The sequence below is a fragment of the Rana temporaria genome, chromosome 1 (assembly GCF_905171775.1).
Source record: "Rana temporaria chromosome 1, aRanTem1.1, whole genome shotgun sequence".
Classification (NCBI taxonomy): domain Eukaryota; kingdom Metazoa; phylum Chordata; class Amphibia; order Anura; family Ranidae; genus Rana; species Rana temporaria.
In genome coordinates, this window is record NC_053489.1 from 184820995 (window position 1) to 184847108 (window position 26114).

The 26114-nt window shown below is 42.8% G+C and overlaps 1 protein-coding gene across 1 annotated transcript in view; it reads left to right on the plus strand.

The window, feature by feature from the left end:
• The first annotated feature begins 1593 nt into the window (after positions 1-1593).
• DNAH10 (dynein axonemal heavy chain 10) overlaps positions 1594-26114 on the plus strand; it is a 278707-nt gene continuing 254186 nt past the window's right edge. Inside the window, exons 1-4 of the mRNA XM_040347338.1 lie at positions 1594-1710; positions 14625-14733; positions 16660-16775; positions 19668-19893. Of these exons, the coding sequence (XP_040203272.1) occupies positions 1645-1710; positions 14625-14733; positions 16660-16775; positions 19668-19893 (517 nt within the window). The 5' untranslated portion in view covers positions 1594-1644. The remainder of the gene's footprint in view (positions 1711-14624; positions 14734-16659; positions 16776-19667; positions 19894-26114) is intronic.

Consider the following 26114-nt stretch of genomic DNA (forward strand, 5'->3'; position numbering starts at 1 on the left):
CACCAGGCACACGCATCGGCTCCCGAGCGATGCGCCGTGCACGTTGTTTTCCCGCTGCGCGCCCCCAGCGACGCGCACAGGGAATGACAACAACAGGATGTCCAAAGACGTCCACTCGGCACTTGAGAGCTGTGCTGTGGACGTCTTTCGTCCATATGGCGGATCCCAAGTGGTTAAGAGGTCACTTACTGGAGCACCAGTAGGAGGGGGGTGGACGCAGCTGGCTCGGCTCTCAGCCAAATGCTAACAGGTGTAGCCTGCTGTTAAAGAGGAAGTAAACCCTCTTTTTTATTTGTTTTAAAACACCCTACAGGGCAAAGGCATAATGAGCTAGTATGCATAGCATACTGGCTCATTATGAAGTACTTACTTGAGATCGAACCCCCTGCAGTGGTGCTTGGTCACCTCCTCCGTCGGCGACATCTCTCCACGAGTCTATTCTGCATATCGCGGTTCCGGCACTGTGACTGGAGCGATGACGTCACTCCCGCTCATTTGCACGGGTGCCGCCACTAACGGCATGATCGCCGTTAGTAATGGCACGCTCAGTGCGCCTGCGCGCCGTTGACATCAGTGCCTTTCTTTTACAAATATCTCCTAAACCGTGTAGGTAAATGTAATTGAACAGCGATTTTATAAAATTTACGCTCATATGCATAATTACTAAACCACATGTTTTTTTTTTACTGTACCTTAGTAATCCTTTATGTTACTGACCGCTTCCTGTATATGGATTCATCGGGTAGTGTGTGGGTATTCCATCACTTCCTCGATGCCGCAATGTCTCCTGGGAGCTTTTGTCATTGTTCCCAGGAGACATTGCGGAGACATTGCGACGCCTATGGAGATTTTTAAGTACTGAAGTTTGGCGCCATTCCATGAGTGTGCGCAATTTTAAAGCGTGACATGTTGGGTATCTATTTACTCGGCGTAACTTCATATTTCACATTATACAAAAAAATTGGGCTAACTTTACTGTTTTGTTATTTTTTAATAAATGAAACCTTTTTTCCCCCCAAAAAAGCCGTTTGAAAAATGATTGCCCAAATATCGTGTGAGATAAAAAGTTGCAATGACCGGCATTTTATTCCCTAGGGTGTCTGCTAAAAAAAACATATATAGTGTTTGGGGGTTCTGAGTAATTTTCTAGCAAAAAAATTATGATTTTTGCATGTAGGAGAGAAGTGCCAAAATAGGCCCGGTATGGAAGTGGTTAAATAACATGCATAATACACTAAATACACATATAAACTTATGGAAAGACTGTTTAAATAAATGGTCGGGCAACAGGATCTTTTTAATGCTAACTAAAAACTGAAAAACGTTTGGTTGCCTTTTTAGAACCTGATGAACTGAAAGTAAATGGTGTAGCACATGAGGAAGATACTAACCATAATGATGCAGAGGAGCTCAATGGGCACTCTGAGAAGACAAGCTCTTTAGAACAACCTAGTGACAGTAAGTTTTCCCATGGTTTTAATCTACATCTTCTCATTTGCTCCTCTGTGTTCAAGAACTTTGGTAAATGCAACTGTCAAATGATTTTTATCCAATCTGAGTTTTTGTGTTTACTGAACAGAAAATGTTGTCACATCAACTGAAGATACTGTCACTCCGCATGCAGAGGCAGATGGAAAATCAGACATGTATGCAGACTCATTGTTCAATCATGAAGTCCATGAAGAGGAACTTGCCCCTGTTCCGCTTACTGTAAGTTTGTACCACGTCTGAGTAATCAGGATTTACAAAGTCAGGAACTATGAATATAAGGCTTCCTCTGAATGGCTGAGGTAGGTGGATAATGTCATAGGGCCGGATTCAGAAAGAATCGCGCATCTTTCTGCGGGCGTAGCGCATCTCATATGCGCTACGCCGCCGTAACTAAGTCAGGCGAGTACCGTATTCAGAAACAATTTGCGTCCTTAGTTACGGCGGCGTAGCGTATATGGGCCGGCGTAAGCCCGCGTAATTCAAAGTAGGTTGGCAGTGGGTGTGTTTTATTAAAATGAACCGTGACCCCATGCAAATGAGGGGCCGAACGGCGCATGCGCGCGTGCTCACAGTCACGTCGCAAATACTCCCCAAGATACGTTGGCTCAATGCTTAGTCGACGTGAATGTAACTTACGCCCAGCCCCATTCACGTACGACTTATGCAAACGACGTAAAATATGACGCTGTTCCGACGCTTCCGACGTCCATACCTTAACATGACTTACCCCTGCTTTATGAGGGGTAAAGTTACGCCAGACCGACGCCTTACGTAAAGGGCGTAGCTAAATCCGACGGGCGCAAGTATGTTTCTAAATCGGCGTATCTACCTAATTTGCATATTCAACATGGAAATATACGGAAGCGCCCCTAGTGGCCAGTGTAAATATGCACCCAAGATACGACAGCGTAAGAGACTTACGTCAGTCGTATCTTGGAGAAAAACAAACGTAAATGCCTTTCTGAATAGGCGTAAAAATGCGACAGCGCACATTTTAAATTACGGCGGTGTATCTGAATCCGTAAATCGTTTCTGAATCCGGCCCATAATCTTTACCTCAGCCAATCAGAGGAAGCCTTGTATTCCTTCATAAAAAAACAACACTTCCTGTGAATGGATGAGCAGAGTTCAGCCTGACTTTTCTGGGAACAAGATGGGAAATCCATGTACCATTGCTGAAAAACAGCGCTGTATGCTGTATGCAGCTGATGTTACATAGAGTTTATACAGCAGCTGCATGTATTACTGAAGGAAATGTTTTTTTTGGACCAACTTGGTCCAAAGGAACTAATTAAAGTTAAATCGAACCTGAATTTAGGTTTTAACAAAATAATTTTTGATGCTGCCTCATTGGAGAGATTTTCTTTCTGTTCTTGACTATCTGTCTCCATCAGCTGGGCAGATAATGAGGGGAACTCTTCCCACTGGAAACTGGGGCAGCATACTGGGCATTTGCGGCTTTTTCTCTATAGACTTTAAGGAGATACTGTCTATCTACAGGCTAGTAGTAATACTGTGCAGCTCGGTGAACAGAATGGAAGACCTACTCAAGCCAACTTACATAACAACACATAGACGTGGTTGTCCACTGATCTTAAAGTGGAACAAAACCCACCAGTTTAACTCTTTCTCAATAATGTTCAGGTCCTTTAACATGGGAGCGCTCCATTCAGCAGGGGATGCCTGAGAAGATCAATAGGACAAATGTTATTTTTTTGTACACATTTTGACAGTGGACTATCACATGAAAACTAATCAAAAGCCAGTGTGTAACGCAGTCATCTGATCTGCATAAAAATGGTCAATGGGTTCATGGTTTTACACACCAGGTTTGGAGACTCAGCGGGGAGCACAGGATTCAATAAATAAATGTGGATCTCCTATTTCACCAGTCGAAGAGAGATAGGAAAAATATACTGTAGTAAAAGAAAAAAAATTGACAGAAGTGTAGTTTTTGGGAATAAAGATAATACATGATGACTTGAATAACTTTTACCAAAAAGAGAAAATAAATTACTTTTTGTAGTCTGTAATTACAAATATTAACTAGACATGTGCACTTCTGAAATATGTGTTTGTTTTTGTTTTGTTTTTTGACATTTTTCGGTTTATTTGTTTCAAATAAATTTGTAACTTCTTCAAATTTCAAATTCATTATGTTCCATTTGTTTAGATGCGGTATTCGTTATTCCGATAATTCGTAAAAATTTGAGAATCCAAAAATTAAAAAATCCGAAAATTTGAAAATCGAAAAATAAGAACGAAAATCCAAAAGAATGAAAATGTGAAAATCTGTAATAATAACTAACTAGCTACCTAACTAACTAACTAACTAACTAACTAACTAATAACTAACTATTAAATTATTGGTATTGGAATTTCCTTACAAATTTTGGCTGTTAGTGAACATAACAAATATGAATTTATCTAAAGTTACGAATTATCCTAAATAAGGAATCCCGCATCTAAACGAATGGAACATAACGAATTAATAATAATAATTTTTTTATTATTATTATTGTAAACAAATGGGTAATTAAAAATGGCCATCAGATAACTACCACCACTGCGCTTCACTGGAGAGAATATTGAATAAACCTAGCTGCTGCTATTAAAAGAAAAATTGTGACAGAATGTATATGAAAATGCACTAACACCTGTTTCAAGAAAGTGACAAAATATATATAAAGCAGCGCTTGTGTAACTAGAAAATGATGAATGAATGTGAATAAAAATATGCAGAAAATCACAATGTAAATGGTAATTTAAAAACTCATTAAAGTAAAAAAATATAACCATACATGAATGTTCAAGCGGATAACTGATGTATCCAAAACCCGTGACAAAAAAATGTGTTTAAAGTGACAAAAAATAAAGTTCATAAGTGTTGGTTTCTTCCTCAAATTTCTTCCACCACACCACAGTGTTCAGTGAATCCTCCACCCTTCAGAAAAACGCACTCACCAGAACCTTTGGCCTCACACTCTCGTGTTTGACGTAAAAGCTTAAACCAGGACCAATCAGATATATTGATAAGAGATCCGTTCCACAATGCTGCAATCCATAATTGTGTCCACATAAATAATGAAAGAAAAATCCACAATAGTGTAATACTGTAAACCGGTTTTAATAAAATCATGCATAAAATCTCCAAATAATGCACTCACAAACAAACTCTTTATCCAAGCATTAATCACTCCAAATCAAAAAAGTGAAATCCAAAATTCCTTGTTAGTGAGTCAGTGGTCGTCATGACGAAACATGTCGGGGGCATGGTCATCCTAGCATAGCCTGAACTAACGTGATTTTATTTGGAGTGTGGCGTTTTGAAGCTTGCTGTGGGATAGAAAATAAGTTTTGGGAAGATCGTATACAGTCCAAGGGCTGTGAGTACTCCTTAAGCTGATTGAGGGTCCGCCGTGACCACTGACTCACTAACAAGGAATTTTGGATTTCACTTTTTTGATTTGTAGTGATTAATGCTTGGATAAAGAGTTTGTTTGTGAGTGCATTATTTGGAGATTTTATGCATGATTTTATTAAAACTGGTTTACAGTATTACACTATTGTGGATTTTTCTTTCATTATTTAAGTGGAGACAATTATGGATTGCACCATTGTGGAACGGATCTCTTATCAATATATCTGATTGGTCCTGGTTTAAGCTTTTACGCCAAACACGAGAGTGTGAGGCCAAAGGTTCTGGTGAGTGCGTTTTTCTGAAGGGTGGAGGATTCACTGAACACTGTGGTGTGGTGGAAGAAATTTGAGGAAGAAACCAACACTTATGAACTTTATTTTTTGTCACTTTAAACACATTTTTTTTTTTTCCAAATATGTTTATTGGGTTTTTAAAACATGTAAGAGTATACAAAGCGATCTTGTTACAATGTATGCAATAAGTCGAATAAGTGACATTACATTCAAGAACATAAAACAAGGATCAATATTTAAAGTTAGTGATCCATCATAGTCACAACAAAGCAGTCAAGATAAAATTCGAGTATTTAGGGGGGAAAGGAAGGGGTAGGGGAAGGCAAGGTAGAGGGAGGGTTGAGGAAACCATCCTATTATAAGCGGTGTGATTCAAATTGACAAAGTTATAGAAAATAGGAACAACAGAGGAGATTAATCAGATTCCGGGACTCATCAGGAATCCAACAAAGTACGGTATTCAGAAGAATCCGCAAAGTGGTGCCAGCATGCCCATTTATCTCGGAAATTCCTAGAAGAATCTCTAGAATGGGATATCAATTCCTCCATATATGCAATGTGATCCACTTTGCGTATCCACTCTGAAATTTTTGGAGGGGTTGCTTGCGACCATTTAACCGGAATACACAGCTTTGCCGCGTTGATAAGAAACACAATAATAGATTTCTTGTAGACTGAATTGGGTAGAGAGGAGAGGTGTAATAGGTACTGTCCAGCTGTAAAGTCCGGGGTGTAGGTGGTAATGGACACAATGAGATCATGGACTGATTTCCAAAAAGTCGTGATAGCTGAACATTCCCACCATATATGGAGGAGAGTGCCAGCCTCTAGTCCGCATCGCCAGCACAAGGGAGAGATGTTTGGGCTAAATTTATTAATAATGTAAGGGGTTTTATACCACCTTGAGTATATTTTGTAACTGTTTTCCTGTATCAGGACGTTTAGTGAACCCTTGTGTAGGCGATGGAAGACCGAAGTCCACTGGTCATTAGAGATTGTTATACGTAGATCCCTTTCCCATTTCTTGTTGGTGTTGTCTGATTGTGGGTCTGATGTTGAGCTCAATACACAATACATGAGGGAAATTAAATGGCCTTGGGGAGCCTTTCCTATGCAGACGGATTCAAAGGTTGTCTTAGGCCTGTGCCAAATGTCAGTGAAACCAAATTTTTTCAAAAAAAGAGTGATTAGTTCAAAGTTATGAGGAGAGACAGTAAGATTCGGGAATTTAGCGGAGAAATGAACCAGAGAAATGAGATTCCCTTTTTCAAAGAAGGCTTCAGCCCTGCAAGTCGTGTCTGAATCCAAGTCGGGGGAGGTAATGATATGGTGTTTCCGGGATATTTCAGGGTTAAAGGATATTGGGGTAATAGGTCCATATATTGAAGAGATTTAAATTTTTTTACAGAGAGACCTGAAAATTTTCAATGAAGTTCCCGTAATGGGATGTGTGTTTGCAAGGTGCGGAATCTTCCTAGGATCAATCCATGGAAGGTTTTTCAGAGGGATTGGTGGAGAGATTAAAGATTCCTCCAGTTGGATCCAGTCCTTGGAGCCACTGTGTAGGTGCCAATTAATAATTCTGGACATATGACAGGCCCAATAATAAGTTTTAAAATCTGGTAGACCAATTCCACCCAAAGATTTCGGGATAGTAAGCTTGTCCCATTTGATACGGGGTTGCCTATCATTCCAGATAAATTTCAAGCAGACACGGTTTAGAGATTTGAAGAATGTGGCAGGGATCGTAATAGGAATGGTCTGGAAGAGATACAAGACTTTAGGCAAGATACACATTTTTATGACGTTAGCCCTCCCAAACCACGAGAAAATGCCTTTGTTCCATTCAAGCAAATCTTTTTTTATGGTGTTCAGCAGGGGAACAAAGTTGATAGTGTACAGATTATCCATGTTGGACGGTAAGTGGATTCCCAAATAAGGTATAGATTCATTCTCCCAGGTAAATGGAAAATTAAGTTTGCATTGGTTTACCGTGTCAGTGGAAAGAGAAATATTTAAGGCCTTAGATTTGGAGAAGTTTATTTTGAAATTTGAGATGGTTCTAAACATGGAGAAATCTTTAAGTAGGTTCGGAATTGTAATTATTGGGTTGGTAAGAAATAGTAGAATGTCGTCTGCGAAAGCCGCTAATTTATAAGTTGTGTTATTAATCTTAACTCCACTAATATCCACATTCTCTCGTAGTCTACATAAGAAAGGCTCCAGGATAAGTATAAAAATTATGGGTGACAGAGGGCAACCCTGACGAGTGCCATTCGACAGGGAGAAGGCCTCCGACAGGACACCATTAACTTTGATTCTAGCCGTAGGGTATGAATATAAGAGGTTAATGAATCCCAACATTCGATCTTGTATGCCCAGGGATTTAAGGACATCTAACATATAGTCCCAGGCTATCCTGTCGAAGGCCTTCTCCGCATCGAGGGATAAGAAAAAACCCGAAGATTTTGATTTGATGAGCCAGTGTTGAACATGTATAGCCTTTATGGTGTTGTCCTTAGCCTCTCTTCCCGGCGTAAAGCCCGTTTGGTCGAGGGATATTATTCGAGGTAATAAGGGAAGTAAGCGATTAGCTATGATTTTAGCATATAATTTGATGTCGTTATTTAAGAGGGAAATGGGTCTGTAATTGGAAACAAGGGTTTTATCCTTGTTAGGCTTAGGAATCATGACAATGTGGGCTTCTAAGAGATCATTAGGAAGTGGGGACGGGAAAGGGCTAGAATTAAACGCGTTAAGAAATTGTGGGATCAAGACATCTTTGAAAGATCTGTAGTAATTAACCGAAAAACCGTCTGGGCCAGGACTTTTTCCAGTCTTTAATTGACCGAGTGCAGTTAAAGCTTCTCCTGCTTCCAGAGGCTTATCTATACTTTTCGCTGTGTCCGAGGATAAGGTATTAGGGCAGTAATTTTTCAAGAACTCAGAAATTAGATCTTTTCTTGAAGGCGTATTTTTAGGGCCAAATTCAGGAGTCAAGTTATAGAGTTTGGAGTAGAAGATTCGGAATTGGTCTGCGATATCTTCAGAAGAGGAATATTTTTTACCTTTAGGGTCAGTAATGGCAAATATGTTCTCAAATTTTTTAGATTTTGAGTGCAAGGTGTTAGCTAGTAATTTCCCCGTCTTATTTCCATGCTCATAGAAAAATTTTCGAGACATATCAAAACTGCGTTTGACCCTTTTGTCTAGGACTTCAGACAGTTCTAGCCTGAGTCTCGAAAGCTCCTCAAGCGTTTGTAGTGCCAAAGAATGTTTATGTATAAGTTCCAGGCTATTGATTTTATTAGTTAAATCGTTTATATGAGCCTGATGTAGTTTCTTCCTTCTCGCACCGAGCGAGATCAAACTGCCTCTAATGACACACTTGTGCGCGAGCCAAACATTTATAGGATGTACATCGCCAGTGTTGTTATGTATGAAAAATTCGGAGATCTGAACGTCCAATTTTTGCATGTTGTCAGCATATGTGAGGAGAGAATCATCTAGTCTCCAATATCTAGGAAGGATTGGTTTATTTTTGAAGGTCAAATGCAGAGTGATTGGTTTGTGGTCCGATATGAGCATGGGTTCTACTGTAGCGCTTTCAATAGTGTTTAGATCGTGGTGGGACAAGAAAAAATAGTCTATTCTAGAATAGGAGTCATGTGGGAGAGAGTAAAAAGTAAAGTCTTTTGAAGAGGGTATTCGCCAGGTGTCGTGAATGGAAAGGTCTTTTAGCAAAGATTTAATACTACTCAGTGTTTTATATGATATTGTAGAGGAGCCAGTGGAGGTGTCTAGAAGGGGATTCAGGGCTATGTTGAAGTCTCCACCGAGTATCAATGAGCCGACGGAGAATGACTTAAGGACTTCAATAGTGTCCTTAAAGAATTGAACGTGGAGCCTGTTAGGGGCATATATGTTGGCCAAAGTCACAGGTTTATTATACAAGGATCCTTTAACAAACAGGTACCTGCCTTCATTATCAGTTTTAGTGTCCAAAATTTGAAAGGGGCAATACTTAGAAATTAGTATTGAAACTCCCTTCGATTTGGAGTTCGGGTTTGTAGTGTGGAGTATCAGAGGAAATCTCTTATCCGTAAAGGTTGGGCAATTGTTGGACTTAAAGTGGGTCTCCTGAAGGAATATTATGTCTGCTTTTGATTTCTTCAACAATAGTAAAAGCTTTGACCGTTTCTCTGGGATATTGAGGCCCTTTACATTAAGAGAGTAAAGTTTGATTGTCTTTTGAGGGTCTGTTGTAGGATTATTGGGGGTAGTCATATTAGTCAAAAGTAGGAGGGGATCCTCAAGTTGAGAAAATAGGAAAAACGAGGGTGAAGGGGTTTAAGGGAAGGTTTAGGTGTTGAGTATTAAATACTCAAAACAGATAGTACCGGTGACTATCACAAAAATAAAAATAAAAATTAACAGGAGTAAAATTTCCCCGCAGGGAAAAATATGCGGTACAAGGTGAAGTAGTATCTTATTAGAAAAAATAAAGAGATCTAACAAGAGCTACTCCGTGGGGGTTGGAGTGAACCGAGTCAGAGAACAATAAATCGGAACGACTGGATGCCCGCCGCCTACAGACTATTAAAGAAAGAAAGCAATATGCTATAGTAGAAATGATGAGGCTAACGGAATTCCCATTATAAAGGGTAATGAGAGACCAGAATCTGATAACATTCCAAATATATAAGATATAAACAATTGAAAGTAGTGAAACTGCTCAGCATCCGGACAGCATGTCAGTGTGTCAGGAGCGCTGTCCGGGTCTTAGGTACAGGTCACAACCATCAGTAATATTATCATAGGAAGAGAACTGCAGTAACAAAATGTAAGAAAGAGACAATTGCAGATCCCTTGCCCGTGTGGGTAGACCTGAAAACAGTAGTATCAATGCATAGTTAAATGATAGTGTTGATAATAGTAGAAAGAAACATTGTCTCCACCCTTCATAAATAAATCCAAAGAAAAAGAAAAAAAAAAAAAATACATTGAATGCCACAAAAGTTGCAGCATGAAGGGTAGCAATTTTGTATGTGTCTTGAAATCACCAAAACAAATACGTTTCAGGTCAAACCACAAGGGTTATATATATCAGGAGTAAGATAGAAGAAACATCAATAAAATATATGTGTTTTAGACAATTTTGGAAAAAAGTGTAAATAACAGAATACACTCATTTATCCCTTCTGGGTTTCCTGGAATGTGGCACGTTTGTTGATTGAAGATCAGGATCTGGAATGCCTGGAGAATCTAGGTGATTGGGATTGTCGTCTCCTGGCTCTGTAAGGGGCCGTTTCCATAGCGACAGTGTCATCCTTCCTGCAGTCTCTGGAGTTGTCTTTAAAACGAAAGTCTGCATACCAATTTGGTAGTTCCATATATGGAATGTTCATGGATTTGCAAAAGGCATGTAGATCTTCGGGTACCCTCAGCAGGGCAGTATGACCCTGATTGGTCGCTTGCAGGCCAAATGGAAACTTCCATTTGTAGATGATGCTTTTATTTCTCAGTGCATCCAATAAAGGTTTCAGATCACGTCTATTTTGGAGCGTGATTTTCGACAGATCTTGAAATATAGATAATGTAGAGCCCTCAAATTTCAGAGAAGACCGCAGTCTTGCCTGCCTCAGAATATCCTCTTTCAGTAAGGAGTCATCTATATGGCATATGACATCTCTAGGAGGATCAGAGGGTCTGCCCTTGGGTCTCAGGGCCCTGTGCAGGCGTTCCATTTTAATGTTGGTTAAGGGTGGGCGACCCAGCAAATCGTTAAAAATTGTTAGAATTGCGGGGGAGAGTCGATCAAAATCAATCGACTCGGGCAGTCCCCGTACCCTCAAATTATGTCTCCTGCTTCTGTTCTCGAGGTCTTCTGTTTGGCGGTATAGGTCTCTCAGAAGCGTAATGTGTACGTTGGTTTTGTGGTTAATATGGCACAGAGCTGCTGTCTGTTGCGCAGTAGTTTTTTCCACATCACTGACACGCGCTGAAACTGCGCGTATGTCCAATTTCAGATCCGCAATGGCAGCTGATAGCGTCTCTTTAATATCAGCTGCCACGGAGTGTAGATCATTTAGGCTAAGGCTCTGTCGAGCGTCCGTAGCGAGGTGGGGATTCCGGTTGTCGGTAAGGGGGTTTGTGTCAAAGTTCCCTTGAGAAGTGGCCAATGTATCTGACTGGCCTCCCGGGAATTCGGCCATCATAAGATCTGACAGGAATTTCCAAAAGATCGTAAATTGGTGAAAATTCGTCGGGTAGAATGGAAAACAGTATGGGGATGATCACCGTGACAACGGGTATCAGATTAGTCGTATTCCAGTCGGTGGGACCCCTTACCGATTCCGTTAGCCGAGAATTGCAGCCTGCAGCAGCGGGAGCTTTCCAGTTAAGCAGCCATTCCCGATCACGGCTAGACCACGCCCCTCCTAAACACATTTTTTTGTCACGGGTTTTGGATACATCAGTTATCCGCTTGAACATTCATGTATGGTTATATTTTTTTACTTTAATGAGTTTTTAAATTACCATTTACATTGTGATTTTGTGCATATTTTTATTCACATTCATTCATCATTTTCTAGTTACACAAGCGCTGCTTTATATATATTTTGTCCCTTTCTTGAAACAGGTGTTAGTGCATTATTATTTATTTTATTATTTTGTTACGTTCCATTATTTTAGATGCGGCATTCCTTATTTCGGATAATTCATAACTCTGGATAAATTAGTATTAGTTACGTTCACTAACAGCCAAATTTGAAAGGAAATTCCAATACTTATAATTTAATAGTTGGTAATTGTTATTATTAGTTAGTTATTATTTAGTATTTTCGAATTTTAAGGTTTTCGGATTTTCGTACTTCTTTTCGGATATTCTTTTTTTTTTTTTCCGTTCTTATTTCTGATTTTCTGATTTTCTTTCTCTAGAATTTTCAGAATTTCGAATTTTCAGAATTTCGAATTTAAAAATTTTGGGATTTTTGAAATTTCTGAAAAATTTGTTAAACAGTTTTAATTAATTTGGACATTTCCGAATGAATGAATTTGTCGAATTTAGTTGAAAAAAATTATTTTGGAACAAAACTAATTGCACATGTCTGATATTAACCATACTCTGATTAAAATATAAACCGATTATAATTTTCCAACAAGACTTTTTCAAGACTATGCATTTTTTTAAATAACAAGTCATGGAAGGCATTTTAAAATGAGGTGCGGGTTAATTAAAATCATAATTTGTTTTCATGTAAGTAGTTTTAATGACTGTTTTATGAATTTACATTTCAATTAACAAACAACACCTAGAAAATGACATACAACCATGCTGCAATACATCCATTCACCCATTGTATAGCAGTACGTGGTATTGCACTCAAAACCAAACAGCAGCTCTGCATTAAAACCAATCGGCTACCATTTTTTTTTTTTTTTTTTGGCAAAGCTTAATTGAACAAGCTGAAGTTAGAAGATGATTGGCTACCATGCACAGATGCACCGGATTTTGCACTCTCCAGTTCTATTAAATAAACCCCCAATATGTTAAAAATCCCAGAGATTTTTCCAGCACTGTATTAAAGTTTTCTATTTACTAGTGTAAAAGATGTTAAGTCCTCGGTGTAGAGGCGCCCCAGCCAATCTTATACACATGCTTTGGAGGTGTCCCAAACTCCAAAGATATTGAAAGGTATAATTCAAAATATTAATAATACCCAAGTAATAAAATGTATATTGGATCCAAGAATATGTTTGTTAAATATCGTAAATAAACCTAATATATCATCATAACATTTAAAGTGCAATAGCGAGATGACTGTTTTTGGCACGTAAGTTGATATCGCAGAAATGGATCTCCATATATCCCCCGACGGTAGAGAAATGGAGAACACAACTAAGGCAATCTTTAGTAAAGGAGAAATATATTTACCTACATAGAAACAATCAATTCGAAGCTATTTGGAAAGATTGGTTGGAGGTTTGGGACCTTGAGCATTGAACGACCTTGCTAAATGAGGACGTGGTGAGATGGGGGAGGGGGGGTGGGAGAGAAAAATTTAAAAATATTAAGTATCAAATAAAGAAGGGAGAAAGTGATGAGAATTATTTTTATTATTACTTTTTATTTATTTTTTGTTTGGGGGGGGGGGGTTAATGGATGATGTAATATGTGTATGCCTACTGTATCCGGATTTTTTTAATGTAGAATGTTCTAATTTGTATATGATGTTGTTAAAAACAATAAAAAAATTACTGAATTTAAAAAAAAGGATGTTAAGTAGGTTGGGACAACTGGGCCCCAGCAATTTGGTCTCAGATCTGTGTTGAACTTACTGGTGAAGCAGATTCCTATCACCAGTGTACTGACCCTTACTGCCTCAACAATGTAGAGGAAAACAACAGGTATAAAATGTTTAAAGTGGAGTTTCACCCAAAAGTGGAACATCCGCTTTAAGTACTCCTCGCCCCCCTGACATGCCACACTTCATGTCATTTTTTTTTTGGGGGGGGGGAGTGTGTACCCTCTTTTTAGTGGCACTTCCTGTCCCACTTCCTTTTTTCGGCCACATAGGCGACTCCTCCTCTCGCCCCAGGCGGCCCCTCCCTGCCAGCGATCTTCTGGGGCACAACTCAGGTCCCAGATGATCGGCTGGCCAAAAGGAGAGTGCAGCGTGACTCGTGCATGTGCAGTGCGCACCCGGCTGTGAAGACATAAGCTATCATGGCTGAGTGCCCACAGATACGATGACGGCGCCAAGGAGAGGAGGAGGAGGAGATCAGTGAGCCTCTGGCCGGCCGCATAGCTGGACCGTGGGGCAGGTAAGTGTTGGTTTATTAAAAGTCAGCAGCTATGCTTTTTGTAGCTGCTGACTTTTAATAAACTAAAACATGGGTGGAACTCCGCTTTAAGCATGCAGGCATTATGTATATTGCTCCATAATGAATGTATAAAAAATGGCTAATATGAATACTTTAATAGTAACCTATATCATTTTATTATGTCTTTGAGTCTGTGCTGATGGGTTCAATAATGCCTATCACAGTATTGTAGTAACCATCGTAGTACGTGCATTGATTGGGGCTAGGTCCAGCTTGGACAGCCATCTGCTCTATAACTTCAAAAAAATTTGTGGACACCCCCTTCATTGATGTACTGATATTGAGATTTTTATTTTAGTTATACAAAAAAAAGGACTTCAAAAACACAAACAGGATCAACACTAAGGTATTTAAATAGTATCTGTGTAAGATGATGCTTAATAAGATCCATCGCCTGACTGGTTGCCAAAGGGTACACCTCCAGTTGTCTCTATTTATTGAGATGAATCAGCCCTATAATGTGTTTAACAACATACACTGCTGAATTGTGATTTCATGCTAGCAACTCAAAATGAATTTTGTGATTTCAGAAAATAATCCTACAGAAGGTTAATCACACGATTCTGTATGTATCATTTAACTGCATTTCTGAAGAGTTTGCTGATTCCAGTGCACTGTTTTTTCTTCGAGATACCCAAGGTAAGGCACTTTGAAAATATATAGTTTATACAACTAATCACATATTAAAATGGTTATGCTAAATATAAAATAAAACACAAAAGATGGCCATAGGTAAATGGGGGCACAATCGGACTTTCAAAAAAAATTGTTAATGAAAAATGTTCAGATAATCGTTTCCTAGAACCATCAAATTATGTTGATGTCAATACAAGGGTGGAGGTTGAAGGGGCACAGTCAGTCCCCTGCAGTGCAGATGAGGTTTTTTTTGTGGCTTGCAAATGGCCAGATCAGAAAGCATTTATTTTGTCTCTATGGATATCCTAATGCAATATTGTGAATGTAGTGAGGTCTGATGACCACCATTTCTTCAAAATTTGCAAAACAGGGACAAAAAAGGGTAAATTTAAATCTCATCTCTGTGCCAGGCAGCCATCTAAGATGATACCTATGACAACAAACATATCCAACTTAGACATATTTAACAAAAACTGAGGTACACTAAAACCCCACTAAAACACTCCAAAACGGGAAGCTAATCCAGCCTGGTCATATATAGCCAGATCATAAAACAGCCTGGAGAATGTTTTGAGCAAATAGATATTATGAGTCTTTTTTTATCTATATTATATAATTTCTTTTGTGATAGAGTTACCTTCATAAAAAAATTGTTAAAAAAATGTATGAGAAGATGGCAATCAGCTAGACACCAAACATGCCTATACCCGAAGGTTTAGCAACTAATCAAACACAGTAGATCTCCAAGATCTATGAGATCCATGAGATGCACATACTATCCATATCATATTTGGTCTCTCACAAATCATATATTCATTCTGTTCAATAATATGTTAGTTGTTGGTTGTAAAACCTTGACAGATGGAATGTGTCTTCTGAGCATAATAGTAAAATACTCCAGCAACCTGTTAACACACCCCTTAGACCCTTTGATTGAGTATCATTTGATCTGTCACACCCTCTCAATAGGAAACAACATACTGTTGCATTTGACAACTGGAGCTCTCATTTGATGTCAAAACTACTATGAATACTGATAGAGTCACATTTCTGAGAGCCAGTGACACTGATACATCAGACTGGACTTATTCTGTAAGCAATTTAAGCTTTACACAGAACCAAAGACCAGGTGAATTTTACTTAAAGTCTAAGGCCCCGTACACACGGTCGGACAAAACCAATGAGAATGGACCGAGGTTCAGTTTCATCGGTCCAAACCGACCGTGTGTATAGGACGCATGCTTGGAAGCATTGAACTTCGTTTTTTTCTGCACGTCGTGTGTTTTACATCGCCGCGTTCTGACCCGATCGGTTTTTGAACTGATGGTGTGTACGCACATCAGACCATCAGGCCACTTCAGCGGTGAACCGATGAAAACGGTCCGTCGGACCATTCTCATCGGTTTGGAACGACCGTGCGTACAAGGCCTAAGTGTTGCTTTATTGCAATATATGCATTAGGGGGAAAAAATGCTCCACCATTTGTTTTCCCACCCCTAGTCCCTTAACAGTTACCTGACTCCTGCACCAATTTAGCAATGTCCCATCTGCTGCCCCGCTTCCCTCTTCTTCCAGGGGACACAGGCAGCAGTGGGAGCCATAACCACAGTGCTGTCAGTCAAATCCTATGAGAAGGAAGCAGGGGGCGTAGCTGAGCCACACTGGAAAAAATGAATGGCTATGAATGAAAGCCATTGTGTACAACTGACATGTGTGACATGTGCAATCATATGGTAGTAGGACCATATGATTGCCTGAGGCGTGCGAGTGGGAGGACATCATATGATGTCCACCGGGGGGAATCGTGCTCCCTCCTGGCCATATTATTATAATAAGCCAAGCGGGAGGTGGTTAAATGTGCACAGGTTGCATTAACTCTTGATGTGTGTTCCAGTTGATTTATTTTGTATAATGTTCTTTTATGTACAGAAACTATCCCAGAGCCCAATGATATGCAGGAGGCCAATGATGTCATGCCAAGGTTTCTGGAGTATGGAATGTTAAATGGACATCCTCTGGTGATGCTTAAACAAGTCATTTCACAGGTATTTTTTGGGGGGGAATTTAAGGTTTTACTGATTCAGCCAATAGGTAAATGTAATGAACACTTTGTTCCCTGTTACCCATAAGAAAGGGAAACATTTGGTGTTTTTTAGCACAGAGATTTCCTGTGCGATAATCAGGGCTGACATAAGTTATAAGAGCGTGTTATTGCTCATTAGAGAACGCTAGGCAAACGGCTAATAACACAAATTAAATGCTAATGAGAGCTTTTTTTACCTGCTAAATGATCTGTATTTCTGTCCATTACACAACCTTGCCACAGAGCACATTCTTACCTGGCTGCACAATAATGATCTCCTGTCAGTCTGCTTTGTTTTCCTATCAGCATGCTGCTTCCACAGCAGCACACCTGATTAGCTCTTTGTGCTGCTTTTCCCTCCTCTTTTCTGAGATCTACTGTAGAGAGAAGGAGGCTGATACCAAGTCAAATTCACGTATATGAAATGCTTGAATAAAAAAAAAAAAAAAATACATTATATTGTGTATTAATAATTCATATGTGCCTTTTATATATATATATTTAGCTTTAAAGCAAACCTTTTCATCTCCCAACAATGTTAACACAGTACCTTCACAATCAGATGTTTCCTCCAAATATTCTGCCTAAACAAACTAAACCGTGCTGTTACTGATATGCAAATTGTAAAAAATCAACAGTTATGTTGCCACCTCCATCTCAAATCACACTTTCTGACCACCGATCTGTGCCTGCTGCCCTGCAGAGACCAGTGTGATGTGACCATCACAAACGTGCGGAGGTGCATTATGGGATATGTTTGGCAGTACACTCATCCTCCGTAGCACTTTTGCCCAGTTAAATGTGTACAGTAGTCGAAAACAATAGGTTTTAATTAAGGCTTGGTTCATACTACTGCAACCTGAAAGTCACGCAACTTTTGGTGTGACTTTGCCAGGCGACTTCCTGGTGATTTGCTTGCGACTTGAGTAGTACTTTGATGCGATTTAATGTGGCTTTAAAGCGACATTGTCTTGTGCAGGTATGCAGAGATAACAGCATACAGGAAGATGCCATGCGCTGCCTGGGTAATCTTCCTGTAAAGTCTGAAACCAATCACATCAATATAGATGAGGATCTGACGTGGAGACTACCTCCATTAAAGTCTATGGGCACAATTTGGATAGAAGTCGCCTTGTCGAGGCGACTTCAGTAGTGCTAATTAAGACAGGTCTCATTGACTAACAAAAGGTTTCACATGTTATGAGATTTGGGGTCTTACAAGTTGGATCCCAAATCGTAGCCGTGTGAACCAAGCCTAAGAACACGAAGAATAGGGAAAGTACTGTGAATACACAAGAGTACAAAGTATGTATAAGGAGACTTAGTGTATTGCTACTTTTAAGGTCAAATCTGGGAAAACTCTGCTTGAACTTTGTGTTTCCATTCACGCATCATACCTAAACAAAAAAAAAAATTGACATTTTTTCTTATGTTTCCATGAAAATGAATACAAGATAAATGACATTATGAGTTGATATGAATGGTTCCCCCTTGTGCACAATGAGCTGCTGTTTAAACATGTAAAGCCTAACCTGGCAACTCTATAGCCAGGAGGCTAAAAACCTTTCTTTTAATTCTTTATCTTTTAAAAGTGGGCCAAAAAGCCCCGAACATGCAAGTTGGCAAGCAGACTTTGGACAACTCTACACTTAAAGCTAACAAGCCTTACTCTTTGGCCATATCCCATATCCCAGGCCAAGAGGGTTACAGTGTTGGCAAATCCACTGTCTGACAAGAAGACATTCCATTTCACACTACTGTACTGTTGGAACACTGGAATTGTATCAATTTCCAATGACACCACATATTGTGTTAAGCCAAATTATCAGGATGGAGTCTCAGCAGTGCTAGTATAGCTACTATTACATATAATTAAGTGAATGTTAACCTGACACTTGCCATTTGACAAACGGATGAAAACTGCTTCTATGGGAACTGCACATTCGGACTATACAATGCATACTACGCAGAGTAAAGTACATGTGTACCAGTTGTACTGTCTTTGGGTGGTCTTTTGGTTTCTTTATAAATTAAGAATGTCTGTGTATACCCTAAAGTATAATTGCAGACAAAGCTTTTTTTTTTTACTTTTGGTTGAAGCCAAGATGGGGTCAAAACCTCTGTTTTGAGTTTTATGTGGGTACTCATACTGTACAACTGAGATGGTCTAAGATTCTCAGATTTTCCCAAACACTATTTTTTATTCCTGTGTGTACTCCCATTGGAGGGATGTTTTAGTGAAGAATGTTAGTGGGGCAGGAAGTGAGGGGAAATCTGTTACAATAGGGACACAGGCAGCAAAAAAAAAAAAAAACTTGATTGATCTGGCTTCTACTGTAACTCTTCGGCTCTCTGCTCAAAACTAAAAATAAGATAGTTCATACATTCTTTAGAAAGGTGTAGTATGCCTCGTACACACTGCCATGACAGCTTTTGGCCGGGAAAACCGGCTGTGTGTATGCTCCATCAGTTTTCCCAACAGGAATCCCGGCAGGAAAAATGAGAACATGTTCTCTTTTGTCCTGGCGGTTTTTAAGTCGGCAGTTTACCTATGGGGAAAACCTGCAGTGGAGCATACACACGGCTAGGTTTCCCGACCAAAGCTCTCATGGCAGTTTTCCTGCCGGGAAACCCGGCCGGGTGTAGGGGGAAAAAGCTACCAAGCAGGTTCTCGGTTTTCCCCTTGGTTTTCCCGGTGTACTTTTTACCGCCGGGAAAACCGATTGTGTGTACAAGGCAGTCTAGCATTTTATTTTATAGGGAACACCAGATGGCTTATTTGCATTGTTTCTAATATATCATTAGTAATATGCTACCTGTATTACTAGGTAACAAGAGTTTATTTTGTTTTTAGGTCTATATGCCTCTGTTGGCTTATAATCAGCATAAAAATAAAGACATCACCCTTCAAGGGGATCATGGGGAATCCGGGCCTTCACAAGACTCAAATGACAAAGATTCCACACAGCACGGAGAGACCAATGGAGAGTTCATAAGTGTTCAGCTAATTCGGGATGAATTTTTAATAAATATGCAAAAATTCCTTAATCATATTCAACAAACAATACAGCAGCTGGAGGGTGAGTGTTTCATTATGTTTTTCAATACAGTTAGGACCCAAACGATCATGGACTTTCACAAAATTAAATGAATTGAATGAAATTAATATTAACATCATTCATTTCTTGAAAAGGATACACTGTGCTTGTCTCCGATCTAATAGGGTGGGGCAAGCGGTAGAAAAGGTAATAACTGTGAGGGATGAGATGATGGAAGAAAGTTCAATTGTTAGGTGGAGGCAGGATGGGCTTCCCTGAAGAGATGAGTTTTAAGGGACCGCATAGTGGTAGGAGATAGCCAGACAGATTGAGGTAGAGAGTTCCAGAGGCTAGGAGAGGCTCAGTAGAAATTCTAGAGACAAGCATGGGAGGAAGAGACAAGGGAGCTAGATAGCAAAAGATATTGGCAGGAGGGGAGAGGATGGTTTGGGTGATATTTGGAATCAAGATTGGTGATGTAGATTGAGGGCAGAGTTGTGGATGGAATTTTGTATTGTTGTTAATATTTAAAATTGTATTTCTCTTTCGTTCATAGACGGACACAGCCTTCATTGACCTTAGGGTTATGCTTCTTCCTACCAGGATATTTAGGCAGAATTCTACAGCACTTAAGGTGTTAAAAACCTTTCCTTCATGCCGCTCCTCCCAGGGGGCGTGGCTCCCCAGGCATAACCCACACCCTGCTCTAGCAGCCTCAGTTTGTTTTCTGCCTAACGACAGGATAGTCAGGCTCTCTCTGGAGTCCTGGACTCTGGAGTTTTTTATTGCGATTTTTCTCGCTTTTTATTTTTTTGTTCCTGCATTTTTGAATCCTGCGATTCTTCTATCAACAGCCGACTGGGTGACAGGCTGGGTCTTCGACCCTTGTAGTCCCCCCATGTACGGCCTTCGAGCGTGTGCCGACCCTCAGCTCAGCTTTGGGACGTCCACGACAGGCCCCGTTGCTCCAGGGGCGGCCGGGGAACTTCGGTTCTAGGGCACACATATGACCAGTCTTTTATGGCTTTGTCACAGTGTGTCTGGCCGACAGCCATGCCATTCGTGGACGTTGGTTCTGTCTGGGATACCTCCAGCCGGGTAGTCGCAGGACGGGTAAGTAGTGACCTCTTACTCAGGTAAGTGGTCTGGCTGGAATGTTTCCCTTGGGAGGTCGACTGAGGGTTTTTTCCCTGCTTTCCTCTCTCCCTTATTCCTCTCCCTCCTTCCCTTTTTGGGTGACGGCTGTGAGGGTTTTTTTTTTTCTGGGGCTCATGTCACTGGGCCCGGGTGTAGCAGGGGCTGTGTGTGTGTCACTGCAGGGGGCTGTGGTGTTCACTTCTGGGCCTTTGCAGTGTGCTGTGAGTGACAGTTGCTGAAAAAAAAAAGTCACTGTCTTTTTAAATCTGCGTCATTGGCGGCCATTTTGCCGGAGCCTAGCCTTATATAGCCCGGCGGCCATTTTCTTGTAGTCCTATGCTGTTTTTTCAGCATTCGGTGGCCATCTTCATATTTTCGTCTGCCTCGTGTGGCGGCTGTTGGCGCTGCACTCACCTCGGATGTGTCTCAGAAAGCAGACACATCGCTGCACGGCTCTCAGCACACCCTGTCCTTCTTGGACCACGCTGCAACGGGTGGGGTGGTGAGTACCAGAGGTCCCCATGTTCTCCTTTAGCTGCAGGGAGGTGACCAGTGGGGATTTTTTTGTCCTGCCTTGCAGGGGGGGTGTCTCAGCGCTGGCACTGTGGAACCTGAGCCAGGTCTCCCTCTCCACTAGGCCTGAGTTAACCCTTAGCGTCCCTTCCCCTGTCACATCTGTTATGTTGGCTGTCCTGGTTTTTCTTGCCAGGTTTGAAGCAGCTAGTGCCCGGATGGGGGGTAATAAAGCGCCTCCTCCCTGAGCCTGCTTCTGGGGATGTCTCTGACATGGAATCTGGTTCTGGTTTGTCAGAGGCTGCGGACTTGACCCACATGGATAGTGAGGATGTCTGCTGCAGTGTCAGCATAAATTGTTGGAGCTCTTGTTTTTTTCTGTGGTGCGTGAGACTCTAAAAATTGAGGATGTGGCAGAGACACCACCGTGTCAGTACCTTTTGGATCTGCAGACCGCCACGCACTGCTGAAGGGTTCCTTGTGTTCCTTTTTGGACAATATGTTATACAAGAAATGGGATGCACCGCAAAAAGTTTGTCAAAAAACTTTGCAACCCGTTACCCCCTTGAGGGGGATTAAAAAAAAACAAAAAACAAAAAAGGGTCTCTCCTCCGCCAGTGGACCCCCTATGTCCAGACTGTGCAGGGCCACCACGTTGCCTGTGGAAGGGGCTCCTGCTTTTCAGGATCCCGCTGATAGGGTGAGTGGAGGCCGTGGCCCTCTCCCTATTCACGGTGGTGGGTTTGGCGGTGAGGCCGGCTCTGGCCAGGGCCCAACTGGAAGGGCGAAGCTCCTGCTGCAGGAGCTGGAAGAAGGGGACGCTTCCGAGTCCTCTTGGGACCTGGCTGAACGATAGTTCAGGGTCTGAATTTTCTCTGCGAGGCGGCCATGGATACGTTCCGGAGCTTCCGTCTATGCAGGGTTCTGCGCCGCCTTGTGTGGCTGAGGAGCTGGTCTGCGGGCTAGTCCTCTAAGGAGGCCTTGGTGATGGCCTTTATGGGTGAACGGTCCTTTTTGGGACTTCCCTGGGTGGCATCATTGTGGATGCCACGGGTGGTAAGCACATGCTGTTCCCACAGTCTGGGAAGGGCTTAGGACCTTGCCCTACGCAAGGACCCTCCTTGACTACCTCCAAGCGTTTTTTTCGCCCGTCCTGTGTGGTGGGGGTAGGTCTACATGGTGCTTAAATCCCCGCCGCGGGGTAACAGCGCACCTGATGCCGCATGCCTAACAAGTCTGCGGACATACCTGCTTCCGCCTGTGGGTCTGCTCCCACCCGTGTCTCGGGTGGGAGACTGGATTCGCACATTCGTGGCTCGGTGGAGGTCTCTCCTCTCCGACCGCTGGGGTTGCGAAGTGGTTTCTTTGGGGTACAAGATTGAGTTTCTCTCTTGTCTGCCAAAACAGGTTTTTTTCCCTCCGGCCTCCTCCTGTTCGCCGGTTGGCTCTGTCAGGGGCTGTCCAGGATCTTCTGGTCAGGGGAGCGCTTGTGCCAGTTCCCTCGTTGGAACGGTCTCAGGGGTTTTACTCCATTCTGTTTGTGTCACCACGGAGGATGGGGCCCGGTCGATCCTGGGCCTCAAGTCCCTCGTTTGTTTTGTCAAGGTGCAAACTTTCAGGTGGTGTCGATTCGCTTGGTAATAGCGGCACTCCATTCTGGCATCCTTGGATGTCATGAACTTGTACCTACATGTTCGCGTATCCTCAAAGCACCAGAGATTCTGTGCTTTGCGGTCAGGGGGGACCATTTTCTATTGGTGTCCTTCCCATTCGGCAGGTTTTCGCCAAGGTGCTCGTCCCGATACTGGCCCGGCTGTGACAGCGGGGGTTTGTTATCATGGGATGTCGGGACGACATTCTCCTACGAGCTTCTTCGAGCTCTGCATTGGTGGAGCCGTGTCTATCACGTGTCAGGCTCTCCGAGTGTTCGGCTGGTTTCTGGATTGTCCTGAAATCAGGGTTGATTGCGTCTCGGGGACTGGAATACCTGGGACTAGTCCTGGATTCTGCCGGGGCGGGAGTGTTTTTCTCCTAACGGGGAAAACTTCAGACTCTGCTATCTGCTGTGCAGCAATTGCCGACCCAGAAACGGTCATCTCTGCGGTTCTGCAGGAAGGTTCTGGGTCTGTTGGTGGCCTCTTTTGAGGCGGTTCCGTATGTCCAATTCCACGCCATAGTACTTTGGAGGGAATTGCTGTCACGATGGGACTAGCTTCCGTCATCTCTGGATTACCAGATTCATTTGAGTCATCTGATCATGTCTCCCCTGGTGTGGTGGCTGGCGTTTCCGGTGCTTCGGGCCGGGAAGTCCGTTTTTTTTCTGCAGGCCACTGGACAGTGGTCACGATGGATGTCAGCCTCTCCGATTGGGGAGGGGCGCTTGGGACACCCAGTCCGCCCAGGGGCACTGGACTGCCTACTGATCAACGTTCTGGAGCTCCGAACATTCAAGCTTTGCCTTGCCAGGTGGTCCCTGTATCTACGGGGCCGACAGGTCAGGATCCTGTCCGATGACACCACGGCCGTGGCGTAGGTTGATCATCAGGGAGGCACACAGAGTTCTGTTGCAGCGACGGAGGTCGCGCACATCCTTTCGGTGGTCCGAAGGGTCCGTTCCGGCTCTATCGGCCGGGTACATTCCGGGAATACGGAATTGGCTAGCCGACTACCTAAGACGCACTGCACTGGGCCAAGGAAAGTGGTCTCTCCACCCGCAGGTGTTTAGGGGTCTGTGCCGAAAGTGGGGCACTCCGGACGTGGACCTTCTAGCGTCCCGTCTCTATCGGTAGGTGCCACGGTTCGTGGCAAGTTTTAAGGACCCGTGGGCGGACGCGTCAGGCGCGTTGGTGGCTCCTTGGGGTCACTATCGCCTATTTAACATCTTCCCTCCTCGGAAGCTTCTTCCTCGCCTGCGGCGCAGAGTGGAAGCTGTAGGGATTCTATCAATCCTGATTGCCCCAGATTGGCCGCGTCGCTTCTGGTACGCAGACCACCCTGTTTCACAGCCAACGGCCTTAGCGGCGTGGCTGTTGAGAACCGGGGGCTTAAGGACAGAGGCCTATTGGGCTCGGTGGTCTCTACCGTGCTGCGTGCACGGAAGTCTACCTCACATAGGTTTTTTCCTCATACATGGAAGGCCTACTTCTCTGTGTGTGGGGAGATGAACTGGCACTCTCGTACATGCGTTGTGTACAGGATTCTGCTGTCTTTGCAGCAGGGAGTGGTTCAGGCTCTCGCCTTACGTACGGTTAGGAGCCAGATTTCTGCTCTGGCTGTTTTTACTTGCGGCGACCCTTGGCGTTGCACTCCTGGGTGCGTACGTTGGGTCAGGGGGTCTGGCAGGTGGCCCCTCCGGTGCGCCCTCCTTTACCCCCATGGGACTTGAATTTAGTCCTTTCAGTGTTTCGGGATGCTCCCTTTGAGGACATTCGGAGGGTTTTTTGTTTATTGTCACAAAAGGTGATTTTATTTCTGGTAGCAATTACCTCGATCAGACGTGTGTCTGTCTGATCTGGCGGCCTTGTCTTGCAAGGCTCCCTGTTTGGTCATCCGTATGGATGAGGTGGTGCTGCGGCCGCAGACGTTTTTTCTCCCTAAGGTCGTTTCGGCTTTTCACATTGAGGTGGACATTGTTCTTCCATCCTTATGTCCTCGGCCGAAATGCCAGGAGGAGGCCACTTTGCAACCCCTGGATGTGGTTCGGGCCCTACGAGGGTACTTATATGTTACAGTTCCGTTCCGGAAGTCGGGCTCACTGTTCGTGTCGGTGGCTGGCCCTACAAGAGGGCCTGGCAGTCTCGTCGGCCACCGTTCCTAGGTGGTTCCGACGGATTGTGCTTCAGGCCTATGCCCTGAAGGGGCGTGCGCCCCCCTTTCGGGTTATGGCGCATTCGACCAGGGCGATCGGGGCCTCTTGGGTTTTCCGGCTTCTTGCCTCTGTGTTACAGCAGTGTTAGGATGCATCCTGGTCGTCAATCCACGCTGTTTCAAAGTCTTACAAGGTGGATGTGGGTGCATCTTTTGATGCCTTCCTCAGCCGCAGGTGTTACGGGCGGCAGTTTATGGTTGGAGTTTCTCCGTTGAGCAACTCCGGTTTTTGTTTGGGGTGTAACCTGGTTTGCTGTGTTACTTTCCCACCCCTCGAATTTTTTGACACTGCTTGGGGACGTCCCTAAGGTTAATTAAGGCTGTGTCCGTCTATGAACGAAAGAGAAAATAGGATTTTTGTACTCACCGTAAAATCCATTTCTCTGAGTTCATAGACAGACACAGCACCCACCCCTCCTTTGTTTGTACTGCTTGTTACGAACTGAGGCTGCTAGAGCAGGGTGTGGGTTATGCCTGGGGGAGCCACGCCCCCTGGGAGGAGCGGCATGAAGGAAAGGTTTTTAACACCTTAAGTGCTGTAGAATTCTGCCTAAATCTCCTGGTAGGAAGAAGCATAACCCTAAGGTCAATGAAGGCTGTGTCCGTCTATGAACTCAGAGGAATGGATTTTACGGTGAGTACAAAAATCCTATTTTCCTGGTCAATTGGAGGCCAGAGGAGGGATTGGGGTTGCAGATACTGAGCAGTAGGTAAGGTAAATACATCTGGCAGCAACAATCATAACA